Below are 27,056 nucleotides of genomic sequence, written 5' to 3' on the forward strand. Positions count from 1 at the left end.
CGCGCCCCCACATCGTCCTAGTGCTCAGCGGTTGCTAGGATACTGCGGGCCGTTACGCCGGCGCGGACTGATGACGTATCCAATGCTTCCGGTCTCTGGCGCTTCCCTGCAGCTAAAGCCGGGTGAGTGCGGTGTCCTGGCTGACCCACCCAGACCAAGACCCGGAGTGGGCTCTGCAAGTGGTGGGTCCGGGCCTAGCACTTCTTCCCGGAACTACCCCGTGCCCTGCCTCTGCAGCCCAGTAGGGTGTGCGAGTGAGGGGCCGCCTGAAGGTGGGCCGGGGTTGGAGGAAGTGGCCTAGGAGTCGCCGCGGGGCCTGGGCCTTTTTAAGGCACCTGACTCCAGCCTTCTTGGAGCTGGCGTTGTCAGGGCTTATTTTCTCTAGGTTCGGAGACCTGGGCCTGAGCGCTCCACGTTGGCCCTTTAGGGGGTCTTCTGGATTGTGCCCCGCGCACGACCTGCCATTCTTTTCCTTCCAGCATGATTTGCTGGAGCCCCAGCAACTTGCCTGAAAGAGACCACTCGACCTGGACGAACCCTTTGGCAGCTTCAGACCGTCCTTGAGTAGGATGACTGAGACACTATGGGCCACGCGCTTTGCATCTGCTCTCGGGGAACTGTCACCATTGACCATAAGCGCTATCTCTTCATCCATAAACTGGGGGAGGGGTGAGTGTTTTGGAAATCATTTAGTCCCAAGAATTGTGGTGTTTGAAGGACAGCAGTCAGCACAGGATAGGGGCACAGAGCCTCTGATTCACCGGACAAAGCCCAGCTCCTTGGTGGTCAAGAAAGTGGATTGTGGAACCAGTCTTCCTAGAGTCACCATGTATGGCCTTGATAAGACCTAGTTGCTTTATCTGCTTATTAGAGCTAATTGTGCTTCAATGGCGGGGCTGTGAGGACTAAATGAGATAATTCGTATCAAGTGTCTCCCCTATTGCCTGATTCATAGCACTTGATAAAGGTTGGCTGTTATTTATTTAATATTTATTGAAGCCCTGCATTAAGACCATAGGACCTAGGAAGTGACTGTGTCCTTGCTCAATGTTAATAATCTTCAGACTTCTTTTTAGAGTCACACCTTGGGAGGGTTGCTAGTAAATGGGAAAGACACCCCCCCTTCCCCCGCACTTCTCCCCAGGGAATTCCTCTGGATCCCAGCAGTATGGGAGATGACCTTGGTCCTTCACTGACCCCTTTGGCCCACAGTGGGTTCAGCTTTGTGGACCTAGTGGAGGGGTTACATGATGGACAGTTCTACGCCCTGAAGCGAATCCTGTGTCATGAGCAGCAGGACCAGGAGGAGGCCCAACGAGAAGCAGACATGCATCGCCTCTTCCATCACCCCAACATCCTTCGCCTCGTGGCTTATTGTCTGAGAGAGCGAGGCACTAAACATGAGGCCTGGCTGCTGCTACCCTTCTTCAAGGTCAGAAAGTCTCCTGGCTATGGAGGGGGTTGCAACAGAGCCGTGTGTGCCAAGGGCTATTATGAGCAGTCAAGCACATTAGGAAGCAGAAGTCATGTTCTGGTTTGAGCATTTCAGATTTGGGGTTTAAGGAACCCACCTGGGGCTGTAGGGTGTGTGGTGAAATTGCTATAGATTCTGACATAGGGAAAGAATCAGGCTCAGGGAGTGGAGGCTAAAAACATCAACTGCGGGGAAACTTGTTTTGCAGAGAGGTACGCTGTGGAATGAGATAGAAAAGCTGAAGGACAAAGGCAACTTCTTGACTGAAGAGCAAATCATTTGGCTGCTGCTGGGTATCTGCAGAGGCCTTGAGGCTATTCACGCCAAGGGTTACGCCCACAGGTCAGTGGGAGGCTCCATGCACTTGCTGGACAGAAAGGAAGAGCCTCATCAAGAGAAATGAGAGATCTCTGTGCTCTTCTCCAGGAACAGTCCCCGTGATTCTTTTGCCCCGCTAGGATCCTGGCCTTCTGGTTCAGGGATGCTCATGGGTCATTTCTACTTCCCTGCAGGGACCTGAAACCCACCAATATCTTGCTTGGCGATGAGGGGCAGCCGGTTCTAATGGACTTGGGGTCCATGAATCAAGCATGCATCCACGTGGAGGGCTCCCGCCAGGCTCTGGCCCTCCAGGTAAGAGTTTCCAGAGTCCTTTGCCCATCTCTTCCCCATCCTCAAGCCCTTCTGGTGCATGCCCCAGTTTGGTCACATGACCAAGACCTGTGCCCTGCTTCTGAGCTCTGGGGCCACTGTTCCAGGACTGGGCAGCCCAGCGGTGCACCATCTCCTACCGGGCCCCGGAGCTCTTTTCCGTGCAAAGCCACTGTGTCATCGATGAGCGGACTGATGTCTGGGTGAGGAGCGTGTGGGTGGGAGTGTGGGAGGGGAGGAGTGCTGCTCTGTAGCTGCTGTGAACTGGAGAAGCAAGTCTTTGGTTTCCAGTGCATGGGACCCCAGGAAGCATGTATGTCCCAATCCCCCCTCGACTTCCTTCCTGGGAACTGTCACTGACACTGGACTCAGTTGCTCAGGAAGTGGTGTAATCTTGTCCTTTGAGCAGGATAAATATAACTAAATGTCAGGGCTGGAGGCAGCGGCTCAGCGCAAGATGCAGAGGCCTCAGCTAACTGGCAGTTTCTCTGGGGCCCTGGTGGTGTCACGTGACATACTGTAGTCTCCTTTCACTACAGAATGAAAGAGAGATGACTCCATTGGTCCCCTTCCAAGGAATAACCAAGTTATGCTCAGTCCCTAGGTTGTGTGCTATATGCCATGATGTTTGGGGAAGGCCCTTACGACATGGTGTTCCAGAAGGGTGACAGCGTGGCCCTTGCAGTGCAGAACCAACTTAGCATCCCGCAGAGCCCCAGGTGAGCTCTGAAAGGAGCAGGGGCACTTCAGGCTCCTCCCTTCCATTTGCAGGAGTCAGAGCACAGGGGGCGGCCGCCCTCCTCACCCTCCCCTCCTCCTTCTGCAGGCATTCTTCAGCCTTGCGGCAGCTGCTGACCTCAATGATGACTGTGGACCCCCAGCAGCGCCCTCACATTCCTCTGCTCCTGAGTCAGTTGGAGGTGCTGCAGCCCCCGGCTTGGGACGAGCACACTACCCACATCTGAACAAACCTGTGGCCACGTTGAGAAGGTGGCCCCTGTGCCTTGGCAAGGAGCCGCCCGCCCTCAGTAGAATCTCCATGCATTCAGTCCAGGACCGTGCCCTTGTCACTGGGGGCAGCTGGGGGCTGGGACAGTTTGCTCAGTCTTCTGTCTCTGATTCTGTTGTCTCACCTCCAAGAGCAGTAACTGGACTGGAGGCCTGCCTGGGTCACGGTGGGGGATGGGGAGAGGGGAACTGATAGAATATAGTCAAGGCTCTGAGCAGGACTGCTGAGCATACATCATGATCTGCTTCCAAATCTGGGGGCAGGAGAATGTATAAAACAAGAATAAAGTGAAAGCAGCTTGGTGTGATCTCAGTCTCGATGTTCCTGGAGTGAGAGGAGGTGCAGGGCACCCAAAGGCTGGCTGCCTTTTCCCGGGGAGAGCCTGGAGAGAAGAGGGACTGGCGAAGCCTCGGGGGTGGCATAACCATCCCTCCACATTGGGAGGCAGGTGTCCCTACCTTAGGTTTGGCTGGTGGGGGAGTGGGCACTTCTTCTTCTAGCTTGTCTTAGTCAAAAACTTCAAACTGCCCTGGCCTGAGCTGGTTTCTATGCCAAGAACTGGGCCAAGGGCCCCCTTAAAGCACCCTCACCTCATTCTTTCTTCATTCCCATGGTTGGGTAGCTTAGTCAGAGCAGCCGAGCTGGTTTTCCAGGAAGGGGTTCTGGGTGGAGACACCTGAGGAAGCTTTGGGACAACCACACAACTGGTTTCCAGCCTCTGCCTGGGGGCAAGGGGAGTGGAAGTGGTGGACATTTTAGTCCAGAATCTCTCCCAGATGGTTCTGGTTCACACATAGTTAATGATTAATGGGGCCTGTGTGGTGTGGCAGTATCCAGCTGCCACTTCCTGCCTCCTCTGCTGAGTAAACAGGGGCCCTGCCTTTGCTGGGCTGGAAACCTGTTCCCTCGGGAAGGGCACTGCGTCCCTGAATCACCAGGGAGGGCAGGGTTGGCGTCTCCTGCTCCTGAGAGTGACGCTCCTGTCCCCCTCCCCCGCCAACCGTGCCCACCCCCCAACTGCTGACGTCAGTGTGGGTCCTGGGGTGCCTATTAGCAACCTTGAAGTTCTCCCCAGGGCCCCGGCAGGAGGCTCCCACCAGCTAGCAGAGAAGCTGAGGCCAGAAAGAAAGCACAAACAGAGGGGAGATGACCTGACTTTTAATGGCACAACCCTAGGCCCCAGCAAAACAGCAAGACCAAAAGTAAGCTCTGCAAAGCTGCTGGGAGGTGCACTGACAAACAACTCTAGGAGATCGCCCTTGTTCCCTCCCAGCCCCCAAGCTTATGACTAGGCTCCATGCCCAGGAACTCTGGGCCTGCTCAGCCCCACTCCCAAGCCCTTAAAACGCACAGAGGTGTCTGGGCCAAGCTTTGCTTCCAGTGTCGGTGAATGCAGAGCAGCAGGAAGAATAGGGTAGCAGTTTAACTCTCAAATACAGAAACTGCTGGGCTTAAACTCCTACTTGGAAAGGAAGTGAAGCCTCAGATCCTTTAATGGCTCATGTTGGACAGGTCCAAGATCCGGTCCTCATCTCCCCCCTATCCTGGGCACTCCTAGGGTAGTACATGGGGTCGTGTTTCCCGGGCCTGGCAAGGGCCCCTTGGCAGGTCTAACCTTCAGCCACGGAAGGAAAAAGTCATGAGCAGCACATAGTGAGGGCAGCAGCAGAAACAGCAGCAGCAGCAGCACAAAAGGGGAAGGCAGCAAAGCTCAAGCACTCACAGAGGGGACGAGAAACCGTGCAAGGAGACTGTTTATTTCGAAAGGATTTTGCAATAAACATAGTGAGTGGGCTCCAGGCAGAGGTTCTATTCTTCTCCCTCATCCTCGTCCTCATAGGAGTCGATGCCCACTTCCTCGTAATCCTTCTCCAGGGCAGCCATATCCTCCCGGGCCTCGGAGAACTCACCCTCCTCCATGCCCTCACCCACGTACCAGTGCACAAACGCCCTCTTGGCATACATCAGGTCGAACTTGTGGTCCAGGCGGGCCCAGGCCTCAGCGATGGCGGTCGTGTTGCTCAGCATGCACACGGCACGCTGCACCTTGGCCAGGTCTCCCCCAGGCACCACAGTGGGGGGCTGGTAGTTGATACCGACCTTAAAGCCCGTGGGGCACCAGTCCACGAACTGAATACTGCGCTTGGTCTTGATGGCAGCAATGGCAGCGTTGACGTCCTTGGGTACCACGTCTCCACGGTACAGCAGACAGCAGGCCATGTACTTGCCATGGCGGGGATCACACTTCACCATCTGGTTGGCAGGCTCGAAGCAGGCATTGGTGATCTCTGCCACCGACAGCTGCTCGTGGTAGGCCTTCTCTGCAGAGATGACTGGTGCATAGGTGGCCAGGGGGAAGTGGATGCGAGGGTAGGGCACCAGGTTGGTCTGGAACTCGGTCAGGTCCACGTTGAGGGCGCCGTCAAAGCGCAGGGAGGCTGTGATGGAGGAGACGATCTGGCTGATGAGGCGGTTGAGGTTGGTGTAAGTTGGACGCTCGATGTCCAGGTTGCGGCGACAGATGTCATAGATGGCCTCATTGTCCACCATGAAGGCACAATCTGAGTGCTCCAGGGTGGTGTGAGTGGTCAGGATGGAGTTGTAGGGCTCGACCACGGCCGTGGACACCTGGGGGGCTGGGTAGATGGAGAACTCCAGCTTGGATTTCTTGCCATAGTCAACAGAGAGCCGCTCCATCAGCAGTGAGGTGAAGCCAGAGCCAGTGCCCCCTCCAAAGCTGTGGAACACCAGGAAGCCCTGAAGTCCTGTGCACTGATCAGACTGAAAGACAAGACGGAAAAGAGCAATGTGGGTGGGGAAAGGGCCTCAGGATCTCTTATGTTCTGGCTTCACAAAAGTCTAAAATTTCTCAGGTGTTAAGGCAGACTAATGAGTATCCCACAGCCGCAGCACACTCTGGGACATGTGCAATTAGAGATGACTCCATGAAATGGATTTGGGAAAAAATGTTTCTGACCATTAGCATCGTTTCAAAAGCTTCCTTCTTTCTACCCCCAATTCTCACCAGCTTGCGGATCCGGTCCAGGACTGGGTCAATGATTTCCTTGCCAATGGTGTAGTGACCACGAGCATAGTTGTTCGCTGCATCCTCTTTCCCAGTGATGAGCTGCTCGGGGTGGAAGAGTTGCCGGTATGGGCCATTTCGGATCTCATCTGAAAAGGCATACACCACATCGTTAGAGCAGAAACCACAAGGCTATGCTCAACACAGACCTCCCTCCCTCAGCCTGGTGGCTGTGGTTAGATATATGGAAGCATTCATCTCCTGCCAGCCTGAGATAGCAGTGTGTGAGAGAAACCCAGAGCTGCTGCCCAGGCCAGTCTGCGATCAGCCTCCTTTCTTCAGCTTCCAGCAGGGCAAGGGGTTTTCAGGGCCAGGAAAGCCAGGTCTAGACATCCTCTCTCCAGAGAGAAGCTTAGAGTCACTTTCCAGCCCCTTAATTCCACCCTCTCTTCCTCTGCTCACCAATTACGGTAGGCTCCAAATCCACAAAAACTGCCCGGGGCACATGCTTTCCAGCACCGGTTTCACAGAAGAAGGTGGTGAAGGAGTCATCCCCTCCACCGATGGTCTTGTCACTGGGCATCTGTCCATCCGGCTGAATTCCATGTTCCAGACAGTAGAGCTCCCAGCAGGCATTGCCCATCTGGACACCTGCCTGCCCCACATGGACTGAGATGCATTCACGCTGAAGGGTAAAGAGAGGGGACATGGCATAAGCCCCACATACATAAGTCCTTACCTCATGAGCCTCTCTCCCACCCGATCACCTACCAGTTAGGATGATTCAGTTGGCAAAAGGGCCTGAGCAGAGGTCAAAGAGGCTGGCATCCTGCCCAGGCTGTCCTGCATAGGACTTCCCAACTGGAGGCACCCAGTAGGGCAGGCCAGTTCCCTCAGCCTACTTCTCCATGGGGACCTTGTCAAGTAAGAGCTGTGGCTCCATATGACCCTGCCATATTCACAGGACACTCAGGCAGGACGGAGAGGTCAAGTGCATATGAGACAGGCAAGACACTGTAGTCACTGAGACAAGGACAAGTGATTTTTTCAGCTGTTCCCAATCCCTACTCCCACAGATCAGCTTCTCAAGTGCCTGAGAAGGGACAGAAGGTTTTCCAGAGCCACGAATTTATAGCTAGAGGTCCGCTGTTGATTAATTCTTTGCTTTGAGAATGAACAACTAGAATATCATATAACCCTCTCGCCCTTTCATTCTTGCGAACTGTAGAGGTGTCTCAGCCTTCCAGTCAGGCATCAACTGACCATACTGGCCAGCAGGATGCCCTGTCTCTCACTACCTTTAAATCCCATCTGGCTCTGGGGATCAATCCCATCTGGCTGCTCTCCCCACCTCTACCCCCACACCCTGGGTATCTTCACCGCGTTCATCCACTGCGGTGCCCTCACGGAAACTGCAGAGAGCAAAAAACGGCAGGCGCCGGCAGTGAGGGTTGTGGGCACTGGGGCACTCGCTGCCCTAGGCTCATTCCTGCCAGTCTGGAATTAACCTCTGAAGAGCCAAAGTGGTGCAGAGCAGGGCCGGCGCGGCCTTCCTTTTCGACACCGAAATGGCGGGGTGACGGTTTGCAAACACCCAGAAAAGGAAACGGAACCTGCGGTGAGGCCCCGAAGGTAACCTGCCTTGCCCTGGGCGGGGTGAGCGCCATCCTGCACTCTGGCCCCGTATTCGCCCCTTCTAGATTCTTTCCAGGTCCATCCCAGTGGAAAGCGAGGATTGGATTTCGGCCCCCGTCCCTGGGCTATAAATACCACCCCCTACACACACCTCTTTCCCCTCCCCCCAACCTGGCCTCGGCCTGCGCTCTCGCTCAGCGCCAGCTGTCTCTGCCCGTCCGTGCACGCGGACTCTCGCTGGAGAGATTCCGGCTCGCCTCACTAGGCCGAACCCCATTCTCGCCACCCCTCCAGGATCAAAAGAGGGGTGCTGAGTCACGGGGGGGGTGCTGTGGGTAGAAGGGATGCGCCCACAGTCGGAGGAAAGGGGGATGCTGAACCAAGTGATCTGACCCCTTCCCACCTTCTTGCACCAAACACGTGTTTGGTCAGTTCCAAGGACCCGGGAGTGAGAGAGAGGCTAGGGGCGGAGGACAGCCAAGCGGGGTCTCCCTCGACCGCGGAAAGGACGGGCCGCGGGACCTCGTGACTCCCCTCAGGAGGGTTAGGACACAAATACTTGGTGGAGCAGGAGGGGATTCCAGGAGGACTCCTCTCTGCTACTGATGATTCCCACCCCGCTCTACCACCCTCCCTAGCATCCGAAAGTGGACAACTTGGCCCAGCCAAAGCCACTGGGAGGGGGTGGGGGAAGGCAACCCCCCACAACACCTCGAGACCTGAAACTCCGTATAGAGGGCCCTGAGCAGCCCTAGAGGGAGGTTCCCCGAAGAAGAGGAGAACTTAGGGGACGGGCGCGATGCCGGCGGGGCCGCACTCACCATGGTGAGTCCGGGTGGTGGGTCTCACGTGGAGTCCGGGTGACGGGTCTCAGTGAGAACTGCGCTAGCTGCAGTGCCGCACCGCTCTTATATGCGGGAGGCGGGCCCGCGCGCTCCGACCGCCCACTAGGAGCCGGGCGGCCCAAACGCCACGCCCCCGAAAGGTAGGCGGCCCGGAGGGGGTGGGGCCAGGGCGAGTTCCCTCCCCGGGGCGTGCCAGAGTCCCTCACCTGTCCCGCGTGAGTGAGCAGTAGCGACCCGAGCTTAAACCCTTCTCTCCCGGCTTTGCGCCGACACTCGGAGCTCCCGAGCTCCGCTGTTGGGACGCAAGGCGCGGTGCCAGGACGTGTCTCTCCTGCACCTGCGTTGTGGGGGCGCCTGTCGCTAAGGTGTTCTGACTTAGGCCGGGTGCTGCAGAGGCTGTTTTTCCGGAGTGGCTGCAGCCAGCCTTCGCCTGTGCCCTCCCCGCCCCGCCTCTCTGGAGGCTCCGGCCGACTGCCTGGCTCTGACGCTTCCCCCAGGAACTGCTTGCAGTCGCACGAGGCCTGATGGTCCCCGGCCGGGACGGCTGGCCTTCGCCAACGTCCTCGGGCGGCCGAGGACCGGGAGCTGCACAGTCTGAGCCCCAGGTTGCCGATCCCTTAGGTTGCTCCGCAGAGCCTAACCCCACAGTCTGTCTGCGAGGGCCGACCCCCGGAATCTGTCGCGTCTCTCCAGCTGCCCGCTGGTCAGTGGCCCCGTCATCAGCACCGTCACTATTAGCCGGCCCTCGCCATAGCCACCTGCCCACTTTCCTGCAGCCAGAACCGCCGGAGCTTCTGGAATTCGTATCCTGACTGCCCTAAGTGACCTTGGGCAAGTGACTTAACCACACTGAATTCTTGGCATCTTCACGGGTGAAAGGAGATAACGATCCCACCCCCAGAAAGCATTGTGAGGTGTTATAACTAACGTTTGTTGACTCTGAAGAGGAAAAAACAAAATGGAGATTCTGATGTCATGGCTGGTTTTGACTTTCCCATCCTCTTCTGTCCTTAAGCCATGGGTAGGATCTGCTACCTGCATCTCAAAGCCCTCGGAGCTCAGGCAGAGGTCTCAGCTAAAGCTATTCCTTCTTTCTACTTTTCAGCCCCATGTCTCGCAAGAATGGGCTTTTCAACCTACTTCTGCTTTCCCTTGCATGCCTTACATTTTCTACCTGTCTCTCTTCACTGCAGAAATCATCAGAAGTACCCTACGTGCCTATTGGTACATCCTGTCTCCTGGGAAAAGATTCACCTGTCTCTCCTATTTGTTTCTCCTAGTGTTTCCTAGGGCCAAGGCTGCCTGACAATATAATACAGCAGGATAAAATAACTAGCAATGGCAACTTTCTGCCAACAAAATAGCTAACTGATACCTTACTTTACCAAGGCATGGAAAGAAATACCGTGAAATATGACAAGGTCTCTTTTCCCAGTAGACTAACCATATGGTTGGGAGAACAAGACTCATTCATAGAAAAGAAACCTGGCAAGGGCACATAATGAGGTTGCTTTGGGAAATGGGGTCACTGTCTCTACAGAGCAAGGAGCCTTGGTGACTACAGAACACGTGGTCTCGTTCAGACCTTCCCTAGCCCTCTGTTTTCCTTGTGCAGCCCAACCCTGCAGAGTGAGTATTTTAAGAGACTTGTGCTATCTTAGGCAAAACCCAAAACCTATTTGTTCTTCAGGTTCAGCTTCTTTTTCTGTAAAACTGGGATAATAACTTTGGATTGTGAGGACCAGATGAACTGGAGGATGCATACGTACACAATAAAGCACTATGTATCCAGCTGCCTGGATTCTTAGAGCATTTTGTTCATTTATTTTCGTGCGTGTAGCACCTATGCTGCAGTTATTCATGCATATGTCCATCTTATTAGACAGTGATCTTGCTGAAGCAGAAGACTGTCTCATTCACTTTTGTGGTCCCCAGTTCCCAGTATGGCACTTGGCACATGGTAACATTTGCTAAGTGTGTGTCAGATGAATTGTTTCACTATAGAGATGGGACTGAAATTAAGGTAAAACTCTTAAGAAGCCAGAAGTTTCAAATTGGAAAACAAATTGCCTCTCTGAAATGTTTTATCTGGCCCCTACAGTGTTAACCGCTATTGCGTTTAGAATATGAAAAAAAATTAGGAACTTTTTCTGTATGGGGCATCGCCAAAGACCACCCCTATGTTAGGAGACTTACTAGACAGACTCACAGGACTCAGCATAAACTTGTACTCACAGCTAGGGTTTATTACAGTGATGCAAGAACAATACACAGCTGGATAATAAGGGGAAAAGACACAACAGGAGTCTGAAGGAATCCATGTCCTGTCCCTCCCATAAGGGCTTACACAATGTACTCGTTTTCCTAAATGAAAATGGAGCAACATTTCCCTGCAGTGCTTTTGCCCAAGAAAGCCCATTAGAGACTCAGCACCCAAGGTTTTTAGTGGGGGCTGTTCACAGAGGCACTTCTGCCTTGCATGTGCCAAAATTCCAGACTCAGAAGAAAAATGGGTGTTCAGCATAAATCACATTGTTTATACACACTGTCCAGGCACAACAAACCATCCTGATCAATCAGCTGTTGACTGGGAGTACTCTAAGAGCCAAGTTCTCAGATGCCAGCCGAGGGGCAACCATGTGAGCGGGCCTTTCCAAGGATAGCTGTCTCAGGCCTGCTAGGTTAACTGTTTTAATCATGTAAAAATCCAGATCCTAGCTTATCATGAAACAAATTGAGAGAGATGGCTATTCTAGGCCTGCATTCCCATTTAGCAACTGTGATAGGCAGAATAGCACTCCCCCCAAGATGTCCACATCTTAGTCCCTGGAATCTGTGACTATGTTACCTTCCATGGCTAAAGACAGTGTGAATATGATTAAGGTAAAGGTCTTGAAATGGGGAGATTTTGGATTTTCTGGGTGGGCCCAGTGTAATCACAAGTCCTTTTTTAATTAAAAAAAATTTTTTTAATTATGAAAGTATGATAACACATTAACAGGAGACTTGGAAAATACAGAACAAGGTTACATATAGTTCCACTATACATTATAGTTATTTTTAAAAGTAGATGAATTAAGATTTTTAGTTGGGCTTTCAATATCAAACTCTCAAAAATTAATATGATGAGTACAATACCATTTTCTCAAAAAATTAACAATTCTCTCCTACAGAGTAGAAGGATCTAGTAGACCTGAAAAGCATTATGAACCAATTTAACAAAATTAAGATTTATACAATTTTCACACAGCCATAGAATACAAATTCTGTTCAAGTTCCCGTAGACTGTAAACTAGAAGACACTGGAATAAAACAAGGTGCAAAACTTTCACTGTCTAAAGGTATTGAAATCATACAGAATTGTTCCCCTTTTCACTGTAGAATCATGTTAGAAATTAATATCAAAAGATATTTGAAAATAACCCACCTATTTTCAAGTGGAATGTGACATTTACCAAGAGAAATAGGAGGGTCCTTCTAAATGGAAGAAGGAGGCAGGAGAGTCAGAGTCAGGGAAGGGGAGAGGTCAGAGTGAAGGCTCTCAAGATGGAAGGAGGCCATGGTGAAGGAATGCGGACAGCCTCTGGAAGACGGAAAAGACAAGGGGCATATTTTCCTCTAAAGTCTTTAGAAGGAAAGCAACCATGCCAACACCTTGAATTTATCCGTAAATAGGTTTCCAATTCCAATGGTGGGAGAGGGGGCTTCCCCACACACCACCAAGCAATTCTCAGACACCAGCAAGGGGTTCTAGAATACAGCTCAATTCTGCACTTTCTGCCTGGAGATAGCATCAGGTTCCACAGGTTAAAGGTTTGATCCTACAAAACTGTCCCCCCATTTCCTGCTTCAGATGCCAGTCACAAGTCCCAGTTGTTACCTAAGCTTCTGACCCGCCTGCTACAAACTGGAAGTTCCAACAACCCTCCCCCGCCCCCCCCCAGCTCTGGATACCAACCACAAGTCCATATGGTTACTTGTCCTGACTGATGGGCTGCAGATTAGAACTTACCATCACCTCTTTCTTGGGTTCAACTAATTTGCTAGAGAGGCTCATAGGGTTCAGAGAAACATTTTACCGACTAGATCACTGGTTTATTATACAAGGATATGAGCCAGGAGCAGTCAGATAGAAGGGATGCAGAGGGCAATGTATGGTAAAAGGACATGAGCTTGCATACCATCTCCAGGTGCTCTACTCTCCCAGCATCTCCATGTGTTCACCACCCTGGAAGGTCTCCCAACCCCATCCTTTTGAGTTTTGATGAAGACTTCATTACATAAACATGGTTGATTAAATCACTGACCATTGGTGATTGAACTCAATCTCCAGCTACCCAACCCTCTCAGGAGGTCAGAAGGGCATGATGGGACTGAAATTTCTAAACCTCTAATTGCTCAGTTGGCTCCACTGGCAAGCAGCCCCCATCCTTGCTGCTGCTGCTGCTGCTAAGTCGCTTCAGTCATGTCCGACTCTGTGTGACCCCATAGACGGCAGCCTACTAGGCTCCTCTGTCCCTGGGATTCTCCAGGCAAGACTACTGGAGTGGGTTGCCATTTCCTTCTCCAATGCATGAAAGTGAAAAGTAAAAGTGAAGTCACTCAGTCGTGCCCGACTCTTCGCGACCCCATGGACTGGAGCCTACCAGGCTCCTCCGTCCATGGGATTTTCCAGGCAAGAGTACTGGAGTGGGGTGCCATTGCCTTCTCTGGCCCCCATCCTTAGGTGGGTCCAAAAGTCACTTCATTAACATACCAAGACACCTTGACCACTCTCAACACTTAGGGAATTCTCAGGGTTTTGGGAACTGTGAGCCAAGAAGAATGGACAAAGACCAAATAATATATAAGAAATACATTTTGGTCATATGAGTAGCCACAGTTTTTTCTTATAAATCATAATATTGAATTCCCCATAAGATTTATTTGGACTTTTGATCTCCAGAACATGAGATAATACATTTGTGTTGTTTTAAGCTACTAAGTTTGTAGCAATTTGTTACAGCCTGGATAGGAAACCATTGCAGCAACAAATGTAGCTGGGTGATGGCTACGTTCTTACGATGGGCAACAAGCTGCTCCAGTTCACCCAGCCCTCATTACGCTGTGTCTCCCTGACACAGAAGACCAGTGCCCACTGTCATTTAACATCACATGCTCAACCCACATCACTCATTTATGTTAGCCTGGCTCTTGCAGCAACGAGTTCACAGCCCTAAGCAGGCTTCTTGGCAGGGAAAACGGAGAAGACAAGGGTGCAGGGAGACACACCCAAGGCATGTTGGTGGAATATAGAGTCTGCATCTGGTTGGGAATGTGTGTCTGAGCGTGCATGCTCATGCACAAACAGGCATGACTGAGTGTATATCTATTTTCTCAGGATATAGACAGATCCCCTGATTAAGGGCCATAAGCTCTTGGTAGGTGAGCAGGTAATAGTCCATATTACCAAACAGAAAACTCTTGGACATTCACATAGAATCCAGAAGACAATGCCAAACACTCCCTGATGAGGTATTGTTTAGTCCACTCACCCAGCGTGGGTGTCAACTCTCTCTTTGGATCGCTCTCTCTCTTCACCATGCCTACTGTTATCTCCATCTTTCCTAACTCCTTCTCAGAGTCTCACCTCCATCTTGTTTTTGTTTGTTTGTTTTTTTTAATTTTATTTTTAAACTTTACAAAATTGTATTAGTTTTGCCAAATATCAAAATGAATCCACCACAGGTATACATGTGTTCCCCATCCTGAACCCTCCTCCCTCCTCCCTCCCCATTCCATCCCTCTGGGTCGTCCCAGTGCACTAGCCCCAAGCATCCAGTATCGTGCATCGAACCTGGACTGGCAACTCGTTTCATACATGATATTATACATGTTTCAATGCCATTCTCCCAAATCTTCCCACCCTCTCCCTCTCCCACAGAGTCCAGAAGACTGTTCTATATATCAGTGTCTCTTTTGCAGTCTCATACGCAGGGTTATTGTTACCATCTTTCTAAATTCCATATATATGCGTTAGTATAGTGTATTGGTGTTTTTCTGGCTTACTTCACTCTGTATAATAGGCTCCAGTTTCATCCACCTCATTAGAAATGATTCAAATGTATTCTTTTTAATGGCTGAGGAATACTCCATTGTGTATATGTACCACTGCTTTCTTATCCATTCATCTGCTGATGGACATCTAGATTGCTTCCATGTCCTGGCTATTATAAACAATGCTGCGATGAACATTGGGGTACACGTGTCTCTTTCCCTTCTGGTTTTCTCAGTGTGTATGCCCAGCAGTGGGATTGCTGGATCATAAGGCAGTTTTATTTCCAGTTTTTTAAGGAATCTCCACACTGTTCTCCATAGTGGCTGTACTAGTTTGCATTCCCACCAACAGTGTAAGAGGGTTCCCTTTTCTCCACACCCTCTCCAGCATTTATTACTTGTAGACTTTTGGATCGCAGCCATTCTGACTGGTGTGAAATGGTACCTCATAGTGGTTTTGATTTGCATTTCTCTGATAATGAGTGATGTTGAGCATCTTTTCATGTGTTTGTTAGCCATCTGTATGTCTTCTTTGGAGAAATGTCTATTTAGTTCTTTGGCCCATTTTTTGATTGGGTCATTTATTTTTCTGGAGTTGAGCTGTAGGAGTTGCTTGTATATTTTTGAGATTAGTTGTTTGTCAGTTGCTTCATTTGCTATTATTCTCTCCCATTCTGAAGGCTGTCTTTTCACCTTGCTAATAGTTTCCTTTGATGTGCAGAAGCTTTTAAGTTTAATTAGGTCCCATTTGTTTATTTTTGCTTTTATTTCCAATATTCTGGGAGGTGGGTCATAGAGGATCCTGCTGTGATGTATGTCGGAGAGTGTTTTGCCTATATTCTCCTCTAGGAGTTTTATAGTTTCTGGTCTTAAAAATATGGAACGCTTCACGAATTTGCGTGTCATCCTTGCGCAGGGGCCATGCTAATCTTCTCTGTATCGTTCCAGTTTTAGTATATGTGCTGCCGAAGTGAGCACTCACCTCCATCTTGAAGCAGTGTGGCAAGGTCATCAAAGTTCTTTGTTTGCTGTTGGCTGTGCCACATGGCACATGAGAGTTTAGTTCCCTGATCAGGGATCAAACCTGAGCCCCTTACAGTGGAAGCTCAAAGTCTTAGCCACCAGGAAAGTCCCCATCAAGGTTTAAAATGTCTCCATGGATTCCATTTGGGAGAGGTGGAGCTGAGGCTTACCGCACATCCATTTTTTTTTTTTTTCAGTTGGAGCGTCTACTAGCTGTCCTCCTCCTCACAGCACCATCTTTCCTATGGGATAGCTCCATGTCTTCTCTCCTCCCTGCTGTCCACGCTGGCTTGGTTCACATGCTCCACTGAGATGTTCTTGGTAAGGTCGCCAGTGACCTCCATCTTGCCAAACCAGAGATCATGTCCCTCTCTTCATCTTTCTCAGCCTCTCAGTAGTATGCAACATAACTGATCCTTCCTTTATAGTGTTTCATAGTTGAAGTACTTCCTTCTTGGCTTTGATAACACTTTTACTCCTGGTTTTTGTCCTAGCCACTCCTTCTTGGTGGTCTTTGATGGCTTACCTCTAAAGGGTGTTCTTCATAGCTCATTCCCAGGCTTTCCACATGTTTTTTCTCCCTGAAGGAGCTATAGTTGCAAGTGGGTGATGAGTATATGGGATTTTATTATGTTATCTCTACTGTGGGGTGTATTTTTAAATGTCTGTAATTAAAAGCAATTGTAACTTATCTAGGGTTACTCAAAAAAGAATAGCTAGAGTATAAACATCCCAAGCTGCAGTGCAAGAATAGAATAAAAAGAAAGCCATATCACCTATATGTTGATGGTTCTCAAAAGTACTCCTCCATTTTGGACCTCTCCTCTGAGGTTCAGAGTCACATGACTGTTTGGCTTTTTGATATCATACCTTGAAAACCTCTTAGACATCTCAACACAGCACAAAGTAGAATTCTTATCACACTCCCTGCCAAACCTGCTTCTGTCCTAGGCTCCCAAAAGTGAAAGTCACTCAGTCATGTCTATACCAGTCCATGCAATTCTCTAGGCCAGAATACTGGCATGGGTAGCTTTTTCCTTCTCCAGGGGGTCTTCCCAACCCAGGGATCAAACCCGAGTCTCCCACACTGTAGGCAAATTCTTTACCAGCTGAGCCACAAGGGAAGCCCCGAGTCTGAGTGAATAATACCACCTTCCTCCCAAGTCCTTAGGTAAAAACGGAGGACTGTCCTCTATTCCTCTTTCATTCTCTTCCTCCCCTCTTTTATTAATTAGAATGTTTTAGCTTCAAATCATGGAAAGCCTAGCTACCAGCAGCTTAAACAATGGGTGTTCAAGAAATCTGAATGGAGGGCGGTTCCAGGATTGGTTCAGTGATGTCACCAATAAGTCCAGTATATCCAGCTTTCTGCTCTGGCATCCTCAAAGGCCTTGTGACGTCTTCTCTCCTGATCACAGGATGACTACCACAGCTCCAAGTATCATGCCCTCATACGACACCATCCTAAGGCAGGAAAGTGGGGGGGGGGTGGTTTCCTCCCACATCTCTTTTTATCAGAGAGAAAAACCTTTCCTTAAAGCACCCCAGCAGACTTTCCCTTGTATCTCACTGACCTCAGGCCTAAACTAGTCATTGGAACAGGGGACTGGAACTACCATGAATGGTTTGGACTAACCTATACTTACCCTTGGAAAAGGCAATGGCACCCCACTCCGGTATTTTGCCTGGAAAATCCCATGGATGGAGGAGCCTGGTGGGCTGCAGTCCATGGGGTCACTAGGAGTCAGACACGACTGAGCGATTTCACTTTCACTTTTCACTTTCATGCATCGGAGAAGGAAATGGCAACCCACTCCAGTGTTGTTGCCTGGAGAATCCCAGGGACGGGGGAGCCCTGTGGGCTGCTGTCTATGGGGTCACACAGAGTCAGACACGACTGAAGTGACTTAGCAGCAGCATACTTATCCTTAGGTCTAGAGAAAGGCCATCTTCCTTGACCAAGTGGAAGGGTGAAAAATTATACAAAATCAGGACCATGCCAGCAAAGAAAACATGGAGGCAGGGGTCAGGTAAGGCTGTTGGGTAGGTCTGCACAGCCCAGATTAGCATGTCCTATGCTTCAGCCCAGCTACTTCCCTCACCCCCAGTTTAGTCCAAGCTACCATCCCCTCATTACTGGATATTAGCCATGGTCTCCTCACAGCTCCCTGCTCCCACTCTTGAACCTCTGTAATGTACTTCCCACATAGCAGCTGCAATACTGTCTCTAAAACAAAACACGAAGTAGGCCATGAGGCTTGCTTAACCCCCCACCCCCCATCACACTTGTAATAAAAGCCATTCTCAGGACTTCCCTGGTAGTCCATTGGCTAAACCTCCAAGCTCCTAATTCAGGAGGCCTGGTTCCATCCCTGGTCAGGGAACTAGATCGCACACACCACAGCTGAGTTTGCATGCTGCAGCTAAAGATCCCGCTGGCTTCAGATAAGACCTGGTGCAGCCAAATAAGTAAATACTTTTTTTTTTAAAGCCATTCTCCTTCCCAGGTCCCTTTACCTCTGTGAACTCCCTCCCTCCCTTTCCTTATACACACCAGGCTTGCTCCTTTGCACTTGCTATTCTCTCTGCCTAGAGCACTACAATTCAGATCTTGGTGTGGCCCACTCCTTATTAATTTCAAACATCACCTTCCTGGAGAGTGGCTTCTTCTCAGTAGTAGCCCCCTCTCCTACTCTCCCCCTACCCCATCTCCTTCTGTGCCATTATCTGTTTTATTTTCATTAAGTGTTTGTTGCTATCTGAAATTTTCTTGTTTGTTTAGTTATTCTGTCTTCCCACAAAAATACAAACTCCTTGAAAGCACAGACGCTTTTTGTCTACTACCACTGTATCTCTGGCAACAGTGCTTGGCACACAGCAGACAATAAACATTGTTCAAGGAATGAAGAATATTGATTACCTCTCATTTTATAACTTAGATGCATTACATGCTCTTTAAAAAAATCTCAGGACTTCCCTGGTGGTCCAGTGGTTAAGGCTTCGGCTTCCAGTACAGGGGGTGGGGGTTCAATGCCTGATCCAGGAGCTAAGATCCCATATGCCTCATGGCCAAAAAAACAAAACATAAAACAGAAGCAATATTGTAACAAATTAAATAAGACTTTAAAAATGATCCATATTAAAAAAAAAACTTAAAAAATAAGTCTCTTTACTCTTGTTTTATATGAGATTCCTCCCCCTGCCTGCCTTGAAGAGAATTTTCTCTGCAGAATTAGTGTTTCAAGGTTGACTTTGGGATGCCTAACTTCAAAGACCAGTTGGGAGAAGTTGGAGTGCTAGCAGGAGACTCTGGGGCACAATGGGCCCCAAATCCTTCCATCTGGATAATAATTCCAGAGGTCTATGGCTTCGTGGATCAACTCAGTGTAGACTGGGCTTTCTCACCTTTGAAGTGTTGGTTGGCTGTGTCTTCTCTCCAGGGATCCTGGCCTTTTAGTTCCAGGTAGGAGAGAGAAGCAGAGAAGGCGATGGTACCCCACTCCAGTACTCTTGCCTGGAAAATCCCACGGACGGAGGAGCCTGGTAGGCTGCAGTCCATGAGGTCGCTAGGAGTCAGACACGACTGAGCGACTTCACTTTCACTTTTCACTTTCATGCATTGGAGAAGGAAATGGCAACCCACTCCAGTGTTCTTGCCTGGAGAATCCCAGGGACAGGGGAGCCTGGTGGGCTGCTTTCTACGGGGTCGCACAGAGTTGGACACAACTGAAGTGACTTAGCAGCAGCAGCAGCAGCAGGAGAGAGAAGACCTCAGTTCATGGCCCAAACCAGGGTTAACCATCTTAATATTCTGGGTCACACCCTGGTATACTAGGATGAAAAGGGCTCTGATAAAGCCCCACCCTCAAGATAATTCTTTCACCATTTGCCATACTGACTGAAAATTCACATTAGAAACTACTTCCTGGAGAGGGTTGCTATTAATAGACAAGATTCTTTTATTTGCTAAATCTGACATTCCTATTCCTGGTCACGGTGCTGGCTGGAAGTATGACTGGAGAGAGGCAACGTGGTTTCCAGGCAGCATTAGGGACCATTTGAGGTTAGTGGTCATGCATTTGAAGTTAGATCAGTCAATATAGTTCTGGGGTTTTCTACAGCCACTGTTTAGTGGGTCAGTGCAGGCAGAATTGGTGAACAAATGGATTTAACCAGAGTTGTGGTTTGGTCAGTCAAGGAAACTGAAGCTAAAGGGAGACAAGGGAGTTGAGGAGTATGTAAGGGAATGATCACCACTGACCATGGAATTTAAAATAAAAACACAGGAGAGGATGAGGAATATCGAAAACTCTGCCATGTGGAAATGGGAGAGGAACAGACCCTGAGTCCCAGAAGAACAGTAATTCTGCCCCTAATTAACTCCCTTGTGCCAAGAGGCAGCAATTTCCTTTTCTTCCTCAGGGTGTAGAGGCCTTCCCTTGCCTACCTCACACAAAGTTGTTGAGGGACTCAAAGGAGATAAGGGCGTGGGGAGGGGGGGTCAGGTTGAGGCTGCCTTGGGAACAACAAAGCAGGATACAAATGGGAGAGAGTAACATTTTTATTGTCCCAGGCCATATGGTGACTACTTCTGTGGGAAATAAGGCCAGACTAGACAAGCAAAGACTTGCATTAGAACAGGGAGAGACTGTTAGGAATAGCCTTGAAACCCTGCTCAGTATCTTGCCTTGCCTGTGGACAACAGCCAGTTCTGGACTAAGCACATGTATCTTGTTTAATCTCACAGTATACAACTTCTCCCCAGTCTACAGATGAGAAAACTCAGGCAAAAGAAGTTAAGTGTGTGCTAAGTCACTTCAATCATGTCTGATTCTTTGTGACCCTGTGGACCATAGCCCACCAGGCTCCTCTGTCCATGGGATTTTCCAGGCAAGAATACTGGAACGGGTTGCCATTTCCTTCTCCAGGGGATCTTCCTGACCTGGGGATCAAACTCATGTCTCTTACGTCTCCTGGAGATGGGGCTATCCTGAGCTCTAGTTTCTGCTGTTCTCTGATAGTCTGAGTTTCCACCCAGAAAGGCCCAAGTTGATCTCCTGCCCTAGGTAACTCATTATTTCTGGTCCAGTGCACTTTTCTTAGCCCCGCCCACTCCTCTTCCAGTCCTCACCAACCCTGGGGGGTTGGGAGGGGTTGGGGGTGGTGCTGGAGCTCAGACAGCTTAGTTTCTAAATCCTCTCCCACCTGTGAGGGCCAGGCTGAAGCACCAGGGGTTGTGTGACTGAGCAACAGACACCGTGTACCCAGAGACCTGGATACCTGTGTGGGGCTACCAGTGGGCCCCTCCTCTGCAGGCACCTCCTCCCCTGCCTGGGCCCGGGCCCAGCGCCTGCCTGCTGCCCGGTAACCAAGTCAACAGCCCTGCCCTCCTGGGGCCGTTTCTAACAACATTCCCCCCCACTGAGAGCAGACCAGAGAGTATAAGGAGGCCAGCAGGCTCTGTGTCCCTCACAGACCTGTCCCCAGCTTCGGCCTTGCAGCAGACAGACAGACGACCCCAGCTAGTCCCAGCCAGGCAGCATGGTAAGCAGAGGTGGGGGCTGAGGATGCAAATGAGGGTCCCTTGTGTCCAGGGGTTCACGGGCTATAGTGTGGAGGCAGGTGAGGTAGGGGAAAGGGAAAGAGACTTGCAGATGGGAGTGTGGCCCCCCAAATGTGCTAGTATGCGGGGGCCTGTTCAGGGGGTGGAGAGGGACAGGTGATGGTAACTAGGACCTGGGTAAGAGCCTGAGCAGCTGCTTGAAGGGCTTCAAATTTATGGGTAGGGAGAGTGGGGTGAGCAGGACGCAAGTAGAAAGTACAGGCAATTTCCTGTAAACCTGGGCCCCTGCTGGCCTATGGTTCCAGCCCCCAGCTGTAACGACCCATCCTCCTAGCCAGTCCTTTCCCTGTGCCTTGATCTGACTCCTCATTTCAGCTATGTACCAGGGGGGAGAGAAAGAAGGGGTGGGAGGGTGCTATGGGGGTGGGGTGGGGCTTATTTGATATGTTAAGAAAACCTGCCCCCCAGGCAGGACAGAAGAGCAGTTAGAAGTGTGGTTGGAGCCAGGCTGTCCCTTCTCTGAATATTCCTGGTTTTGCTCATGACCTTGAGCGAGTTGTTTGACTCCTCTGAGAGTCAGTAAAATAGGGTAATAAAAATACCTACCTAAGGGGGGCGTTATGAAGATTAAATGAGATAGTGTGTGAACCGCTTAGCACAGTGTCTGGCACCTAATCAGTGCTTAACATATGGAACTAAGCATCCGAATGACAAAGCCTGCAGAGTATGAAATTATACTATTTTAACCGACAAGGAAAGGCAATGGGAGAAGCCACCTTGAAGCAACTCTGTCCACGTCCCAGAGGGATAGGGGTTTGAGGCCAAGTCTGTGTGACTCCAGGGCCTGGGTTCTGTGCCCACACCCAGAGTGAGGGGCATTGTTTCCAGAGTCTCAGGCATTCTCCACGTCAGACATGCCTTGCATGGGCCCTCAGCTGTGGAGGCCAGGTCTGTGCATGGGACCTGGGCAGGCTCTGAGATACAGCAGCAGGCATCAGCCCTGCTGGGTGATTGGTGAGCTGAGTCAGCCCTCCCTCATGGACCTGGGGATTTCTGGAGTCCTTTGACCCTGAACCCTTCCCAGCTTAATTCATTATTTTCTCTTTTTAAATTTTTCTTTCTTTCTGTCTGTGCTGGGTTTTTGTTGCTATGCAAGCTTCCTCTGGTTGTGGCAAGCAAGGGCTATTCTCTAGCTGTGGGGTGTGGGCTTCTTGTCATGGTAGCTTCTCTTGTTGCGGAGCAACAGGCTCTAGGGCGCTCGGGCTTCAGTAGCTGCAGGCCGAGGGCTCAATAGTTGCGGCTCCTGGGATCTAGAGCACAGGCTCAGTAGTTGTGGCACACAGGCTGAGTTGCTCTGCAGCATGTGGGATCTTCCCGGATCAGGGATTGAACGTGTGTCTCCTGCATTGGCAGGCAGATTCTTTCCCACTAAGCCACCAGGGAAGTCCCTGTGACTTTCTCTTACTATGACCCCCAGGGTTGGGTGATGGGGGAATGGATAAGGGGATCCAATAGAAATATGGCCTGACCTAGTCTGTGTTGTGCAGTGAGCCAGGCAACTTGCATTCTTTCATCTGCAGAGTAATTCTAGGAGGGGGCTCTTATTATTGTAATTTCTCAGGGAAGATGCCCTCAGAGTATTGGAGACTCTTGCTTGAGGCAAGTGGGGAAGTTATGGGGCTGGGATACAGATGGTCTCTGTATTAATCCCAGTCATCCAAAAAAATCACAAGAAGTTAAGGCCCTTGTGTCATATTTACAAAATCAGAGAAGTGTTCAATTTGTGGAGAAAGCATCCTCTTTAAAAAAATTCTGAAATATTTCAGATATGCAAAAAGGTACAAAGGATAATATGATGAACACCTGCTACCCAGCTTAAGCAATAGAATCCTCTGACTGCATTAACTTCCCTCCTCTACCAAATAAAACCATTATTCCAAATTGGGTGTTAATATTTCCTTTGCTTTTTTTATTTTTGTAACACATTCCAAGAATATATAGCAAACATAAACATGTATCTGTAGATGATGCATACAAGTTGAAGATTTTCTTCTTTTCTGGTAAGAATGTTCTGGAGTAAGATTCTTTCTTATATTCACCCACGCCCACTTCTGAATCATTCTTTATCTACTTTCTCCTGTTGAGGGCCTTCTAATTGGCTTCCGTCGCTATGGTGCTATGACTGTTCCTGCACCTGTTTTCTTGTGTACCTGTGTGAGAATTTCTCTAGAGCAAGAGCATCTTCAGCTTTTCTGATATTGCCAAATCACTTTCCAAGACAGATGCATCACTTTGGGCTTCTAGCAGCAGGGTGAGAATTCTCATGTCTCCACAACTGCCACATGATTAAGACTTAAAGCTTGGGGAAATTTGGTGGGTGTGCTTGAGTTTTCTGTTTTTCTTTTTTTATTTTATGGCCATACAATGGGACTGGCAGCCCCATCACGGACTGAACCCTGACCCTCATCAGTGAAAGTACAGAGTCCTAATTACCGGATGGCCAGGGAATTCCTTCATTTTGTTTTTAAGGTCTGCCATAAACACTTCTCAAAGGGAGCAGGAAGAAACACTCTGGGATCCCACTTCCCACACTGTCACATATCTTATCATATGAAAGTCTCCCTTTCCTAGACAGTGAGCTTCTTAAGCACAGGGACCAGGTGTTAAGTGTTACGAATTTCCAGTATCTGCACAATGTCAGGCACATAATGGAGGCTCAATACAAGATGAAGCAAGTGAGTCAAGTCTCTCTGACGCTCATGGGGCTCCCCAGAGCAGAGACCTTTTTCTTTTCTAGGACCAAGCAGGTTACCCTAGTCCTGCTTCAGGGGCAAGAGTTCTTTGACCACCAGCCTTGAACCATGTGAGGAAGAACTTTCCTCCCAGACTCTCTTCGCTCCAGAACCACACACAGCCAAGAGGAAAGAACAGCACACACACATCCATTCCAGGCCCACATTCCCCTTCTTCACTGGCATTTCTAACTGTAAAGTGAATCCAGAATTCTTTCTGCTCTTATAAACCTCATCCTTGTCTCTCAGCCCTGAAACCTCACTTGGTTCTTGCTTTCCTTATTAATGGACGCTACTTTCTTTCTGGATGTGAGTCGTTTGACTGTTGTGCTCTGGCAGACTCATCTGAGCCCCTCAATGTTCCTTAAGATGCTTAGTCACTGAGAAGGACTCTATAATCTTAGAAATGGTCACATCTTCTGCTTCCCCTGAGGGTTTTATCCCCACCCCACATCCCCAGGAGATGGGGCACAGAGAGCAAAGTCTAGGAACTTCTGCTCTCAGCTGGAGAACCACTCAAGGAAGGAAGGCAGGAATCATGTCCAGACATGATACCCTTCTCTCTGCCCTTTGCCCACTCAGCGTGAGTGCATCTCAGTCCACGTGGGGCAGGCCGGCGTGCAGATTGGCAATGCCTGCTGGGAGCTCTACTGCTTGGAACATGGGATCCAACCAGATGGGCAGATGCCCAGTGACAAGACCATCGGGGGAGGGGACGACTCCTTCAACACCTTCTTTAGTGAAACTGGGGCCGGAAAACATGTGCCCCGGGCAGTGTTTGTGGATCTGGAGCCCACTGTGATCGGTGAGTGATGATCAGGCCCTGTCACGCCTTGTCCCAGGTACCCCGGCAAGTCCTTCTCCATAACTGGAGAGCCTTGGAGTTGCGGTTCCCAGTTGCTGCAGCCAATCAGAACTCCAGATCTGCTATCACTCAGCTCCAGAGTCTCAAGGTCACCACATATCCCTTTCCTTTTTATTGACGTACCCTTAAAGCCAAGAGCAATAGCGACTGCCTGAATGGGCCTGGTGACCCCACCCCTTCTGTGTACCCTGGGGCTCTGGGAGCCAGGCTGCAAGGGGCAGGGCACCTAAAATTCTGTCCATTGCAGATGAGGTTCGGACGGGCACGTACCGCCAGCTCTTCCATCCAGAGCAGCTCATCACTGGCAAAGAGGACGCTGCCAATAACTATGCCCGAGGCCACTACACCATCGGAAAAGAGCTCATTGACCTGGTGCTGGACCGGATTCGGAAGCTGGTGAGAGAAGAGTTGAGGGATGGGGAAGGGAAATTTGCATTCCTATCGTGAAGTGATCTGGAGGCCAGATGAAGAAGGGCAGCTTCCATCCTTGGGAGAGTCTCCCAGACAAGAATTAAACACACAGGATCTGGACTAGTGAGGAGGGGAGGCAAAGGGTGGGTTCCAGCCCAGAGCTGGGTGTCCCCTTTATCTCCTACAGTAACTGGCCCGATGCTGTGCAGAGTGGCCACCAGTCGATAGGCTGCCTGGCCAAGCTATGAATGCCCATACGCAGTCCCAGGTTGTCAGCCTGTATTGTAGGGATGTGGACAGAAGGCCCTGTGAAAAACAGGGATCCAAGCAACACCAGCCCAAGGCTCTCTGATCAACTTGGGCCTTCAGCAAGGAAATGGACCAGGTTTCTAGGTTGCTGATCTCAGTAAAGAAGCCCTCCAGAGACATCAGAAGTTAGATCGGGAGGCGGGCATGGGTAGGAAACCAGGTGGAATTGGCAAGTTATGATAATAAATGACTGTTGGCACAAGAGTCAAGAGAAATGTCTGTGGAAGGTCTTGGGAGGTTCGAGAGAGGAGGAGGGGGAAGGAGAGGAGAGTGGGACTGCTATATCAGAGCCTATATTTTGCCCCTGGAAAAGTCTTCCAAGGATTTTATGAAACTTTTGGGGAAATCGCAAAGAGCACAAGCTGGTTCTTTGCTGTTGGTCAGCAGTGCTTCAGAGCCCACGTTTCTCTTCGCTCTAGGCTGACCAGTGCACGGGACTCCAAGGGTTCCTCATCTTCCACAGCTTTGGAGGGGGCACTGGCTCTGGCTTCACCTCACTGCTGATGGAGCGGCTCTCTGTTGACTATGGCAAGAAATCCAAGCTGGAGTTCTCCATCTACCCAGCCCCCCAGGTGTCCACGGCCGTGGTCGAGCCCTACAACTCCATCCTGACCACCCACACCACCCTGGAGCACTCAGATTGTGCCTTCATGGTGGACAATGAGGCCATCTATGACATCTGTCGCCGCAACCTGGACATCGAGCGTCCAACTTACACCAACCTCAACCGCCTCATCGGCCAGATCGTCTCCTCCATCACAGCCTCCCTGCGCTTTGACGGCGCCCTCAACGTGGACCTGACCGAGTTCCAGACCAACCTGGTGCCCTACCCTCGCATCCACTTCCCCCTGGCCACCTATGCACCAGTCATCTCTGCAGAGAAGGCCTACCACGAGCAGCTGTCGGTGGCAGAGATCACCAATGCCTGCTTCGAGCCTGCCAACCAGATGGTGAAGTGTGATCCCCGCCATGGCAAGTACATGGCCTGCTGCCTGCTGTACCGTGGAGACGTGGTACCCAAGGACGTCAACGCTGCAATTGCTACCATCAAGACCAAGCGTACCATCCAGTTCGTGGACTGGTGCCCCACGGGCTTCAAGGTTGGTATCAACTACCAGCCCCCCACTGTGGTGCCCGGGGGAGACCTGGCCAAGGTGCAGCGTGCCGTGTGCATGCTGAGCAACACAACCGCCATTGCTGAGGCCTGGGCCCGCCTGGACCACAAGTTCGACCTGATGTATGCCAAGAGGGCGTTTGTGCACTGGTACGTGGGCGAGGGCATGGAGGAGGGTGAGTTCTCCGAGGCCCGGGAGGATATGGCTGCCCTGGAGAAGGATTATGAGGAGGTGGGCATGGATAGTGTGGAGGGGGAGGGAGAAGAGGAGGAGGGGGATGAATACTAGCAGAATCCTTTGTGT

General features: G+C 50.4%; 3 protein-coding genes and 1 non-coding gene across 9 annotated transcripts; 2 read left to right on the plus strand and 2 right to left on the minus strand.

The window, feature by feature from the left end:
* The first annotated feature begins 17 nt into the window (after nucleotides 1-17).
* On the plus strand, nucleotides 18-3,441 carry STK16 (serine/threonine kinase 16). 6 transcript variants are annotated; one of them, XM_055573526.1, is made up of 8 exons: nucleotides 18-122; nucleotides 480-669; nucleotides 1,213-1,432; nucleotides 1,683-1,816; nucleotides 1,987-2,107; nucleotides 2,233-2,328; nucleotides 2,723-2,844; nucleotides 2,952-3,441. In XM_055573526.1, exons 2-8 carry the CDS (start codon nucleotides 584-586, stop codon nucleotides 3,088-3,090), a joined length of 918 nt encoding a protein of 305 aa, XP_055429501.1. In that variant the 5' UTR covers nucleotides 18-122; nucleotides 480-583; the 3' UTR covers nucleotides 3,091-3,441. The 6 variants fall into 6 exon arrangements, with proteins under 6 accessions (XP_055429501.1, XP_055429502.1, XP_055429505.1 ...); XM_055573527.1 differs by lacking the exon at nucleotides 18-122 and adding an exon at nucleotides 143-272; XM_055573528.1 differs by lacking the exon at nucleotides 18-122 and having other exon boundaries at nucleotides 211-669; nucleotides 1,145-1,432.
* A 1,429-nt stretch (nucleotides 3,442-4,870) lies between these two features.
* On the minus strand, nucleotides 4,871-8,735 carry TUBA4A (tubulin alpha 4a). Its single transcript, XM_055573524.1, has 4 exons — nucleotides 8,616-8,735; nucleotides 6,622-6,844; nucleotides 6,160-6,308; nucleotides 4,871-5,915 (listed from the first exon to the last, which is right to left on the minus strand). The coding sequence occupies exons 1-4, from the start codon at nucleotides 8,616-8,618 to the stop codon at nucleotides 4,944-4,946; spliced, it is 1,347 nt and encodes a 448-aa protein (XP_055429499.1). The 5' UTR covers nucleotides 8,619-8,735; the 3' UTR covers nucleotides 4,871-4,943.
* Nucleotides 8,736-15,546: 6,811 nt separating this feature from the next.
* On the minus strand, nucleotides 15,547-15,653 carry LOC129648149 (U6 spliceosomal RNA). Its single transcript, XR_008712731.1, has one exon. It is a non-coding gene; the product is annotated as a U6 spliceosomal RNA (small nuclear RNA).
* Nucleotides 15,654-21,101: 5,448 nt separating this feature from the next.
* LOC129646789 (tubulin alpha-1D chain) lies at nucleotides 21,102-27,056 on the plus strand. The gene is made up of 4 exons (XM_055573538.1): nucleotides 21,102-21,242; nucleotides 24,636-24,858; nucleotides 25,166-25,314; nucleotides 26,058-27,056. Exons 1-4 carry the CDS (start codon nucleotides 21,240-21,242, stop codon nucleotides 27,039-27,041), a joined length of 1,359 nt encoding a protein of 452 aa, XP_055429513.1. The 5' UTR covers nucleotides 21,102-21,239; the 3' UTR covers nucleotides 27,042-27,056.

The sequence above is a fragment of the Bubalus kerabau genome, chromosome 3, assembly GCF_029407905.1.
Source record: "Bubalus kerabau isolate K-KA32 ecotype Philippines breed swamp buffalo chromosome 3, PCC_UOA_SB_1v2, whole genome shotgun sequence".
Taxonomy (NCBI): Eukaryota; Metazoa; Chordata; class Mammalia; order Artiodactyla; family Bovidae; genus Bubalus; species Bubalus kerabau.

Excerpts from the sequence above, each read along its gene's own strand:
- TUBA4A (XM_055573524.1), bottom strand. Across the intron at positions 6,309-6,621 it reads TTTGGAGCCTACCGTAATTG|ATGAGATCCGAAATGGCCCA; the intron begins GTGAGCAGAGGA and ends ATGCCTTTTCAG. Across the intron at positions 5,916-6,159 it reads TGGACCGGATCCGCAAGCTG|TCTGATCAGTGCACAGGACT; the intron begins GTGAGAATTGGG and ends CTTGTCTTTCAG.
- LOC129646789 (XM_055573538.1), top strand. Across the intron at positions 24,859-25,165 it reads TCTGGAGCCCACTGTGATCG|ATGAGGTTCGGACGGGCACG; the intron begins GTGAGTGATGAT and ends TGTCCATTGCAG. Across the intron at positions 25,315-26,057 it reads TGGACCGGATTCGGAAGCTG|GCTGACCAGTGCACGGGACT; the intron begins GTGAGAGAAGAG and ends TCTTCGCTCTAG.
- STK16 (XM_055573526.1), top strand. The coding sequence starts at position 584 with ATGGGCCACGCGCTTTGCATCTGCTCTCGGGGAACTGTCACCATTGAC. Across the intron at positions 1,433-1,682 it reads TGCTGCTACCCTTCTTCAAG|AGAGGTACGCTGTGGAATGA; the intron begins GTCAGAAAGTCT and ends CTTGTTTTGCAG. Across the intron at positions 2,108-2,232 it reads GCCAGGCTCTGGCCCTCCAG|GACTGGGCAGCCCAGCGGTG; the intron begins GTAAGAGTTTCC and ends CCACTGTTCCAG.